The 12,605-nt window shown below is 36.8% G+C and overlaps 1 protein-coding gene across 3 annotated transcripts in view; it reads right to left on the reverse strand.

Moving 5' to 3' along the window:
* The window catches only part of IMPG2 (interphotoreceptor matrix proteoglycan 2), an 81,542-nt gene that overhangs the window by 9,979 nt on the left and 58,958 nt on the right, over positions 1 to 12,605 (reverse strand). For all 3 annotated transcript variants that reach the window (XM_035710054.2, XM_049105607.1, XM_049105608.1), the window contains 3 exons: positions 5,554 to 5,857; positions 3,272 to 4,560; positions 2,427 to 2,646 (listed from right to left, as the gene is read on the reverse strand). In XM_035710054.2, coding sequence (XP_035565947.2) covers positions 2,427 to 2,646; positions 3,272 to 4,560; positions 5,554 to 5,857 — 1,813 coding nt within the window. The remainder of the gene's footprint in view (positions 1 to 2,426; positions 2,647 to 3,271; positions 4,561 to 5,553; positions 5,858 to 12,605) is intronic.

Genomic DNA, 12,605 nt, shown 5'->3' on the forward strand with positions numbered 1-12,605 from the left:
GTAATAATACTACCCCCATTTAATATATAAGGTATTAAGCCTCAGAAATAAAATAGCTCATCTAGAATCACACAAATGATAAATGGCTGAGCAGAGGCAAGAAACCAGGCCTTCCAAATTATAATTAATTGCTTCTTCCATTGAGGACCCAACTTAATTCTCTGCATCCAAGTGTTCCAAATAAAAACAATGGTTTATTTCAGCCATTCAGAGTATTTTTTAGTAAACCCTATGTGCAAGACACTGTGCTAGGTTTGGACCAGAAAGTGATTAATAAGATAGTCTCAGTTCTTGTGCATAGCTCAACTGGGGAAAATAGCCACTAAGCAACTATGTGAAAAAATAAGCATTATTACAAAAGTTATAAACTCTACAGCAGGAAAGAATATTATATTACAATAAAGACTAAAAGGGAAGACCCAATCCAGATTATGGGTGAATCAGTGAAAATCTCAAGGAAGAGACATTTGAACTGAGGCATTATGAGTGAACAGAAATCAGTCAAGAGGAGAGTTTCAGGTAATAGGCACAGTAAGTATATGCAAAGACTTTAACGCAAGAAAAGTTTCTTGAATCTGAGGAAGTAAAAACAAGTGAATTTGACTACAGTATGATGAGCAAAGAAGTTAATTTCACTGGATGATATTGGGGGAAAACAGGCTATTGAACCAGGCAGTCACTGAAGTGTTTTAAGTAGGAAAATAAAATAATCTGATGATGTTTTTATTTTTATTGTTTTAAGATATGATTTGTTGATTCATGGGAGACACAGAGAGAGAGGCAGAGCCACCGGCAGAGGGAGAAGCAGGCTCCCCGTTAGGAACTCGATGCGGGACTCATCGAGGACCCTGGGATCACAACCTGAGTCAAAGGCAGATGCTCAACCACTAAGCCACCCAGGCATCCCCATCTGATGATTCATTTAGAAACAACAGTGCTGTCTGGAGAATGGGTAGGGGAGAGGAATGAGAAAGGTAGTAGGGAAACTGGTTCAAATGAGGGGTGATGAATATTTGGCCTAGACTAGCAGCAGTGGAGAAAGAGAAGTACACTGAGTTGAGATATATTTAGAATATTCAGAATCAATGTAAGTTTGGGGACAAAGGAAACAGGTATCAAAATGACTTCCCAGGGCAGCCCCAGTGGCTCAGCGGTTTAGCGCCGCCTTCAGCCCAGGATATGATCTTGGAGACCCGGGATCCAGTCCCGCGTCAGGCTCCCTGCATGGAGCCTGCTTCTCCTTCTGCCTGTGCCTCTGTCTCTGCCTCTCTCTCTCTCTCTCTCTCTGTCTCTAATAAATAAACAAATAAACAAACTAACAAATAAATAAAATCTTTAAAAGGGCAACCTGGGTGCTCAGTGGTTTGGCACCTGCCTTCAGCCCAGGGCGTGATCCTGGAGACCCGGGATCAAGTCCCGCGTCGGGCTCCCTGCATGGAGCTGCTTCTCCCTCTGCCTGTGCCTCTCTCTCTCTCTGCGTGTGTGTGTGTGTGTGTGTGTGTGTGTGTGTGTGTGTGTGTGTGTCTCATGAATAAATAAATAAAATCTTTAAAAAAAAATGACTTCCCAGGTTTCTGGCTTAAGTAGCTGAGTGGACATGGCTTTCATTTCTCAAGATGGTGAAGCTGACAGAAGGATTACATTTATTTAAAAATTGGGGAGATATGGAAAACAAGAGCTCATTCTTGGATATCTTAAGTTTGATATACATAAGATACATCCAAGTTGAGATCATCAAGTATGTGGTTAGATTTTGGTTCTAAAGCTCAGAAGATAAGTCTGATCTACATATTAACAATGTGGAGAATTACTAACATTTATATAAGACTTACAGTAATAGAAATGGATAAAACAGCTTAGGAAAATAACAGAAGGAAAGGGAGTCCAAAATCATTTGGGCTTGGGCAACCTAAGAGATGCAGCAAAAGTAGGTCTAGTGGATAGTAAAAGAGAGCTAGAGGGGTGCCTGGGTGGCTCAGTTGGTTAAACATCCACCAGCAACTCAGGTCATGATCTTAGGGTCCTGGAATAGAGCCCCGAGTCAGGCTCCCTGCTCAGCAGGGAGTCTGCTTCTCCCTCTCCCTCTGGCCTTCCTGCTCCTGTGTGCACTTTCTCTCTCTCTCTCTCTCTCTCTCTCTCAAAGTAATAAATAAATCTTTAAAAAAAGAGAGAGTTAGACAGTATAGGTAGAAAAGGGAATGGGAGGTGAACAAGATAACGTGTGTGAGCAACACTTTTAAAAAGAGAACGAAACTGATACACTATGAAGAGATCATTTCATAATTACCATGATGTGGAGATTTTGCCTGACATAGTACCATTTTTCCTTCAAGTATTCAATTCACCTTGACTCAGTATAGAAGGAAATACCCAAGAATAATCATTGGATTCCCCTAAGAAACAACCATGGTATTCAGTACCATTACCTGATTCCACATCAAGGGAGTATTTATCAATAGCCAAGTTCATGGTCTGGTAGGCAGTGGTGCAGAAGTCTTCCAGAATCATGTAGACAGCATTGTTGACATTAGGAGGGACAGACTTGGCGAACTTCATTCGGCTGTTTACCACAATACTGCCATTTCTAAAGTTCAGAATTTCTAAGTTCTGGAACCCTGAGAGATTTGACTGGAGATAGGGAACCAGCTGCAATACATGAAAAGTAGTCAGTTTATTTACAAGGTTTTGCATTTTGTTCAAAATATGCCAACCCAAACCCAAAAAACAAGGATGAGCCCCTCCCCACTTTTCCGAACTATATTTTTACATTATTTAAACTGCTCATCAATAAAAGTATGAATTGTGAATTATTTGAAAGTGAAGGGATTTTCATAGTGATATTTAGGAACCCATGGAACTCGCAGTTTTAGATGCCCAGGAGTTCTCTGTTTCACCAAAGAATCACAAGATGCCCAGAGAGTTATTCTCTCTGTTTCACTAAAGAATCACAACAGTGAAGGTATCATAAGTACCTGCAAAATACTGGTCTCATAGCAACATGTGAAAAAAAAAAACTAAACTTGTTTCAGTCTCATAATTCATGGAATACAATCTTCAGTATCAAAGTTACCACATCACCCTCATGCCATATTGCATTTTCCATTTCTTATATCTTATTGTTTTCCTACCAACCCTAGGCATGACATTATTTGTAAATGAATGTCCACAGCAAACCACACTTCCTTGGCTCAGATCTTATATGTTTAAGGGAAAGAGGGTTAGTTCATACATGATTATTCACTAATGCCCATGTTTCACTTCTAGTGCTTACCAGTTCCAAAAATCTTTGCTCCAGTGCTTTATATTCCAAAGAGTTTTTATTAAACAAATCTTCCGAAAACATCATGTTTGTCACTCTGAGGCTGAAGAAAACCACCAAAGCTCCTGCAGTCTGGGTATGACTCAAGTCACCTCCTTCTGTGGGCTGCGCCACAATAGCCCTCTCTGTGGAGTGAACATTTGTAGACATTTCCACATAACTACCAACCTTGCCATCTTCCTCTGGGATTAGCTCAGGCTGATAGTAATCTGTGCCTATCCGGTCCAGTTCTAATGAAATATCCTGAACACCCATAATTACTTCATCCTCTAGCAGGGTGGAGCTTGTGGTTGGAGACAATTTCGTAGACTGTGTCATGGAAGATTTCAACCAGAGCTTGTCAGTACTCTGTGGTGTACTTGCCAATGTGTCTCTGGACAATTTCCCTAGCAAAGAAGTTCCTGTCCAAACTACATCTGATTCTGGCAATGTGGTCCCCAAATGTTGCATATCTGGCTTCATTACTGAAACCTCTTTGTCAAACCATTCAAGTTTGGATGACTCTGTGGTTTGTTCCATATCCTCCTTTAAAAATGGTAGATTGGGCTCATCAGTAGAAGCGGAGATTACTATAGATGTCAGTAGAAGAGGTGCTTTGGTAACTGAGTAATAATCAACGTCAGGTTCCTCTGATATTTGCTTGGAGAGAATTAGAGATGCAGATTGAGTTGTGGTCTCTGCAAAGATGGGCACAGTAGGTCCACCAGTGAGCTCTTCCTCTGCAAAGTTTGTGGATCTATCAAAAGGCCCATATGTTAAATGGCCAATACTTTGCTCTGTAGAATCTATCTTCTCATCTATAACTAATTTCTCATCTATACCCTCAGTTGGCAAAAGTGGCCCCTGATCTTCAAGCCATGACTTAGATAGTGGTTCAGAACTCTTCTCTAATGAAGTCTCACTCCATGGCCAAGTAATCAGATCTACCTTTTGCCCAGACCCTGAACCTAAACCACTCTCAAATATAAACTCTTTTTCTATGGATGTGTCTGGCATAAAAGTGCTCACTTCTAATTGGCCTTTGACTTTGGTGGCCAAAGAGTCCAAGCCAAAAGGTGTAGTTATTTCTTTAGCAAGAAGATCTAAACTGACAGAGGAGGCTAGATATGGTGAGGATGTCGAAGGTACTCCAGAGTCTTCCACAGATGGTATTGTTTCCTTTGGCACTGGGTGAGTGAATGGACCTGAAGGCAATGGATGAACAGAAAGAAAATCTTCTGACCCTTCAACTTTGATTAATCCTAAAAACAAAGTTTTCCATTAATTAATCTACAGAACTGCAAAATGTATTCCTAGTTCTCCTAATAATAAAGCCAGCTACTTAATTTTCTCATTAAGTTAGGAAGTACAGTTGCTGATTTTTACTCTGACATTTTAACAAGCAAGAAGATCTCATCATGTTTTTGTGATATGGTACAATAACTTGTGAATATACTATCCTTTCCTGAGGATAACAAAATCTCAATGATTGAACTAATTCATCTTCAAACACTTGGATTTTTTTATTCCATGAAAATAAAGAACTGCAGGTATCCACATTGACAACAAAGACTAAATCTAGTGGAACCTAAAGGAGAAAATTCCTTGGGAAATTTTGTCCTTGAATTCTCATTTCCTAATTATATTTATTGCACATCATCCTCCAGATTCACCCAATATTTAAAATCTTGGACTCATTATATCTTTGTTCAACTTCCTCTTTCACATACGTACTCCATCCATAGGTCACATTGATTTTTCTTTTCCTCCATAACATCTAAATCATTTACTTGATTTTCATTCCTTAATCTCTGTTGTAGCTACCCTAGTTCACTTCTCTCCTTCACAAGCCTAATGCAAGCTAGAATCTCTAAACTTGGCCCCCACAATTAATCCTATTGAGAGCTACTAGAATAATCTTCTTTGTTTGTTTACCACTACAATATTCAAGCAAATAAAGTAGTTCTTTAATAGTAATTTAAATTATATATTCTTTAATAAGATGTTCAAAATATCTATTAATTGATCCCCACCCTAGCCCACCAAGTTCTTTTCTTATTATTTACCTATTTGGAATCTCCATTTCAATCAATTAAATCTGACTGTTCCCTCTCTCACACAGCTTCCCCAAGATATTTACTCCTAATAGACGCTACCATACTTTTCTGTTAAACCTAGTCTCTTTCTGTCTTCAAAATCCTTGTTATCTGATTCAACAAAGTAAAAAAGCATGAAAAGTAATTAGAATCCCTTACCATCTTCTAATATGTGAGATCCAGAAGTCCTTTCCTTAGAAACCACAGGCAAGCCAATCTGAAGCACTGCTGGGGTGACAGAATGAAGAGTCAAGCTGCTAACGTCTAAAACCTCTGGGGAAGAACTGAGGCCCACCTTCGAGGGAAAGGCTAATTTGGGTGTAGATACTAAATCACCCAAAAGGCTTTCTGACCAGAGTTCCCTGCCAGTGGTTGAGGGAGGACCAGAGCTGAAATCAAGTGGTGAAATACTGCTGGTGGTAGATTCATCTGCTGAGGGCCATTCAGCTTGAAGGGTATTATCCTGGGGGGAAAAAAAGGCTAAATCATATCATAGATAAAAGAAACACATAAAAATGATTTCAAATATCACCTATGTATTCACAATTCAAGATTTTCTAGGGATATAAAGACAATGTAATATTGATGGCAGGGAGGGAGTTGGGGGACATGAGCTCTACCACCAAAGAGAGCCCTCATCAAACCCCTGTTCAAACCACCGACTAGTTAAAAAAAAAACGAGAGAAAAGCCATGTACCTGTTGAATCATATCTGTAAATTGGGAAGAGATGAGATAACATATTTAAAATATTCCAAAGTGACTTTGTGGGAAAAAGTATTTTTTCTCTTGCTTAGATGGTCCCTTATTCTGTCTTACTAGCTTTAATACTCTAATTACAAAATTACTAATATCTGTAATTTGATGTCAAAGAACTAAACACATTGCCCACAGTGGGCAAGAACAATTAGCAATTTTATTAGTCTTTCTAAAGGGTATTTAACTACTTAAGGTTTTTCATTTTGTTAAGAAATGTCACCATATCAAAATGTGGTCTGGCTACCTCAAAAGAATAGCAACATCTATGAAATGGCATCACACTTACAAAATACAATTTTCTCTTTCCAATGACTTCTTACTAATAGTACTAATATTACCTTAAAATTTAACTTCAGGAATAGAAAAGCAGTCAGAAACACAATCCTTGAACATGTTAATTATTTAACCATATGAAGATAAGTCTACAAAAAAAAGTTTAGTGGTGATGCTAATAGGTAAAATGGCCATAGCATTTGGTGGGACCTTATATACTTCAATCTATGCTGAATTACAAGTGATAAAAAATAAGAAGTGCCATATGTATAGAAGAAATTCATAAAATATTTCCTAGGTGAAAACTGATAAAGGAAAATAGAACAATCATTCTTTACCCTAAATAGCATAAAATCACATGGAAGCTTTTTAAAAACACCAATGTCCAAGCCTCATGTCCCAGAGATTCTAAACTAATTGGTTGTGGATAGGATCTAGATACAGTACTTTTAAAACCACCCCCATAAAAAAAAAACACCCCCATAGAAGATACAGGCTGATCATGTTCTACCTATAGTATTACAGGCTGGGTTTCTAAAATACTTTAGTTGTTGAATTGTTACATTTCTCATCAGGTAGACTCTTTAAGAAATCTCCTGGGGTTGGGTTCAAGATGTCAGCATAGGAAGACACTGAACACACCTCCTCCTATGGACATAAATCTACAGCTACATATGGAATAACTTCCTCTGAAAAAAAAAATCTAAAAAACTAGATGAACAGCATTTCCACAACAAAGGATAAAAGGGCCCCACTGAGTTTGGTAGGAGAGGCAGAGATATGGTCTCACCAAAATCCCCAACCAAAAAGTTGCAATCCACAATCAGAATGAAATTTTAAAAACACGGAATGTTTCTCTAAGGAGCAAGGAGTTTGTGCTCCACATTAGGCACTCCACCCCTTGGCTACTGCACCTGAAAGACCAGCCCCCAAAACAAAAAACCAACAAGGATTATGTCCAGAACTGCAGGGAATGAAAAACCTGCCCTTAAAGGACTGACTTATAGACTTCCTTGCCCCAGGACCCAGTGCAAAAGTAGTATATATTTGTTTGTTTCAGAGATAGTTTTTAATCTTTTTTTAATTAAAGTATACTTAACACATAAGGTTACATTAGTTTTAGGTGTAAAACATAGTGATTCTACAACTCTATACATTATGCTATGTTCACCACAAGTGTAGCTACCATTTGTCACCACACAATGTGATTAAAATATCATTTTTTTCTCTATGCTGTACCTTTTATCCCCATGACTTATTCGTTCCACAGCTGTAGGAACGAATAGCTGTGGAAGCCTGTACTTCCCACTCTCCTTCTCTCTGACAACCACCCATAGACCTACTATTCTCCTTCCAATAACCACTTATGGGTCTGTTTCTATTTTTGTTGTTGTTGTTGTTCATTTGCGTGTGTGTGTGTGTGTGTGTGTGTGTGTGTGTTTAGATTCTACATAAAGTGAAATCATATGGTGTTTGTCTTTCTCTCTTTGACTTACTTCACTTAGCCTAATACTCTCTATGTCCAACCATGCTGTTGCAAATGGCAAGATTTCATTCTTTTTATGGCTAAATAATATTTCATGGCATATATATATATATATATATATATATATATATATATACACATCACATCTTCTTTTTCTATTCATCTATCAATAGACACTCAGGTTGCTTCCATATCTTTGCTATTGGAAATAATGCTGCTATAAACATGGGGGTACATATATCTTTTTGAATTAGTGTTTTCATTTTCTGTGAGTAAATATTCAGTAGTGGAATTACTGGATCTTATGGTATTAAAAGGAGAAGTCTGTAAAATGCCTAGACCATATGTGAGGGAGACACACTAATCCTAGAGTAACTGCCAGAAAGGAAGGAACCTGTTAGGGCTTTCTCTAGAACAGAAGCACTGGCAGATACCATTTTTGTAATCTCACTCTACCTTACTAATACTGGTGCTGGTGAGCACCATTTTGACAATCTCCCTCCAACCTGCCAGCACATATGGGGCTTCCATCCCACATCACAGGCACATCACAGCCAGCCAAGCAAGCACCATTCCATACCCTGTACCAAAGCCAAGCCATAGCCAGCCAGGCAAGTGCCACTTTCTCCACCTCCTCACACACACACACTTCTGACAAAAATATATCACAGCCAGGCTGGAGAAGAACCCCATCCACCCAGCCACACCACAGCTCAGCTATACCACAGTCAGAGGGTACACACAGCCCACACAGGAAAAACCCAGGGAGCACCTGGTTCTGGTGGCCAGGGTAGGATTGTGCTTCTGGCCCCCATTGGTCATCCCCTACATAAGACCACTTCTATAAGACTCCTACAAGAGAGGCATCTGTTTCATCTACTACATAGGAACAAATGCAAAGAATCAGATAAAATGAGGAGACAGAGGAATATGTTCCAAATGAAAGAACAAGACAAAACCTCAGAAAAACACCTTAATGAAATGGAGATAAGCAATCTACCTGATTAAGAGTTCAAAATAACGTTATAAAGATGCTTACCAGAGAAGAGTGCACAGAAAGAACTTCAACAAAGAGAAAATATATGAAAGTACCAAACATAATTCACAGAACTGAAAAATACATAATTACACTGAGAAGTACATTACAGGGGTTCAACAGCATATTGGAAGAAGCAGAAAAACAAATCAGCAAGCTAGAAAACAAAGCAATGAACTCACCCACAAAGAGTAGAAAAAAGAAAAAATAATTTTAACAAGTGACAATACCTTAAAGAACCTATGGGACAACATCAAGTGGAATAATATACACATTATAGAGGCCCCAGAAAAAGAAGAGAAAGAAAAAGAAGCAGAAAACTTATCTGAAGAAATAATGACTGAAAAATTCCCTAAAATGGGAAGGAAACAGACATCTAGGTCCAGGAAGTACAGAGATTTATAAAAAAAAGATGAATCCAAAAAGATCAACATCAAGACATACTATAAAGTGTCAAAACATAAAGATAAAGAGAGGCTCCTAAATGCAACATAAGAAAAAAGAACCTATTACATTCATAGGAAACCCTATAAGGATATCAGCAGACTTTTCAGCAGCAACTTTTCAAGCTAGAAGGTAATGGCATGAAATTTTCGAAGCACTTTAAGGAAAGAATACTCACCCACAGTGAGATTATCATTTAGAATCGAGGCAAAAAAAAAAAAAAACTAAGAAAAAAAGGTTCTCCAGATAAGCAAAAGCTACAGGAGTTCATCACCACTAAATGGGCCTTAGAAGAAACATTAAAGAGACTGCTTTTAGCTGAAAAGAAATGATACTGACTAATGACAAGAAAACATGCAAAAGTAAAAATCTCATAGGAAAAGTTAAACATAAAGATAATGGACTGATCACTTATAAAGCTAATATAAAAGACAAAAGTAAAAATTGACTAAAACTACAATAATTAAAGGATACATAAAATAAAAAGATATTAAATGTGACATCAAAAACATAAAACATGGGGGAGATTAAAATGTAGAGTGTTGAAATGTATTCAAATTTAAGTTACTATCAACTTAAAATAGATTGTTTTATATATATTATATATATATAAATACACACACATATACACATATATATATGATGATATATGTAAACCTTATGGTAATCACAAAGCAAATATTTATAGTAAATGCACAAAAGAAAATTAGAAAGGAATCTAAATGTAATACTAAGGAAGGTTATAAAACCAGAAGTGAAGAGACAAAAAGAAGAGACAAACTACAAAAAAAAGCCAGGAAACAATGAGCAAAATGGCAGTAGGTACATATCTATCAATAATTAAATGTAAATGAACTAAATTTTCTAATCAAAAGATATAGAATGGCTGAATGGATTTTTAAAAAAGGGGCTCATCTATATGCCCAACAAGAGATTCACTTTGGAAATAAGAACACTCACAGACTAAAAGTGTTAGGGATAGGGACAGAAAAAGATATCCCATGCAAATGAAAACAAAAAGAAAGCTGATACAGCTTTACATTCATCACTCTTTTACTACAATAAAAAAGAAAGAAGGGCATTATATAATGAAGGAGTCACTCTAATAAGAAAACATAACATTTATAAATACATAGGTACTCAACATAGGAAGACCAAAATATATAAAGCAAATATTAACATGCCTAAAAGTAAAAACTGACAGCAATAAATCAATAATGAGACACTGGCCATAAATGACACATTACACCACATAGACTTAAAATATAAACATATAGAACATTCCATCCAAAAGCACCAGAATACATATTCTTCTCAAATGCACATGGAACATTTTCCAAGGCAGATCACATGTTAGGCCACAAAGCAACTCTTAATAAATTCAAGAAGACTGAAATCATATAAAGCATCGTTTCTGACCACAATGATGTGAAAATAGAAATCAATTACAGGAAGGAAATGGTAAAACACAAAAAATATGGATATTAAACATGCTACTGTAGAGCCAATGGGTCATCAAAGAAATCAAAGGAGAAATAAAAAAATACCTACAGGCAAATGAAAACAAAAATATATTATACAAAAATTTATGAGGTGCAGCAAACGTGGTTATAAAAGGGAAGTTCACAGCAATAGAGGCCTACCTCAAAAAGTAAGAAAAATCTCAAATCAACAATCTAACCACTTTATACCCAAAGAAAACAGAAAAAGAATAATAACAAAAACAACAACAAAACCCCAAAATTAGTAGAAGGAAGGAAATAATGGAAATAAATGAAATGAAGATTAAAAGGACAACAGAAAAGATCATTGAAACTAAGAGCTTTTCTTCAAAAAGATAAACAAAATTGACAAACCTTTAGCTAGACTCACCAAGGAAAAAAGAGAGGGAGAGGGCTCAAATACATAAAACCAGAAATAAAAGCAAAGTTACAATTGATATCACAGAACTACAAAGGATCAGAAGAAACTATTATGAACAAATTGGATAATCTAGAAGAAATGGAGAAATTCCTAACATCAAACAATCTTCCAAGATTAAATCAGGAAGAAACAGAGAATATGAATAGACCAATTACTAGTTAGGAGATTGAATCAAAAGCCTCCGAAGAAAAGACCAGGACCAGATGGTCTCATTGGCAAACTCCACCAAACACTCAAAAAATATTCTGTTGCATTCTTATACACTAATAAGAAACTATCAGAAAAAAATCAAGAAATCTAAATCAAGAAAACAATCATATGCAATTGTATCAAAAAGAATAAAATACCTAGGAATAAATTTAACCAAGGAGGTGAAAGACCTGCATACTGAAAATTATGACACTGATGAAAGAAACTAAAGACACAAATAAATGGAAAGATATTCCATGTTCCTGAATTGAAATAATATTATTAAAACATCCACATGACCTAAAGCAATCTGTACAGATTCAATGTAATCCTTATCAAAATTACAATGGCATTTTTTCACAAAACTGGGAAAACTAATTCTAAAATTTGTATGGAACCACGAAAGACCCCAAATAGGCAAAGCAATCTTGAAGAAGAACAAAGCCAGAGATATCACGCTCCCTGAGTTTAATCTATACTAAAAAGTTAATCAAAACAGTATAGTACTGGCATAAAAACAGACACACGGATCAATGGAAGAGAGAATCCAATCAAAATGACTTGAACTGTAAGGCCAGAAACTATAAAATGCCTAGAAGAAAAAACATAGTCAGTAAGCTCCTTGACATTGGTCTTAGCGATAATTTTTTGGATCTCGCTCCAAAGGCAGGAGCAACAAAAATAAACAAATGACACTATGTCCCACTAAAAAGCTTCTTTACACTGAAAGATGCCATCAACAAATGAAAAGGTAATTAACTGAGTGGGAGAAGATGCTTGCAAATAATATATTCAATAATGGGTTAATACCCAAAACATATTAAATACTCATACAACTCAGTAACAAAGACAATCTGGTTTAAAAAATGGACACAGACTGCTTTTTCCCATCTTCCAAGTTGGTAGGTGAAAAAGCTGAAAAGCCAGATACTAGAGAGAAGAAATGTGAAACCAGGAAGGCTGATGCTGGTGGAAAGGTTAAAAAGGGCAACCTAAAGACTGAAACACCAAAGAAGGGGACCTCCCACTGCAACCATAACCTTGTTCTACTCAGAGGAATTCCACATCGGGCTCCCTGCGAGAAGCCTGCTTCTCCCTATGAC

Source organism: Canis lupus, chromosome 33 (genome assembly GCF_003254725.2).
Source record: "Canis lupus dingo isolate Sandy chromosome 33, ASM325472v2, whole genome shotgun sequence".
In the NCBI taxonomy this organism is placed as follows: Eukaryota; Metazoa; Chordata; class Mammalia; order Carnivora; family Canidae; genus Canis; species Canis lupus.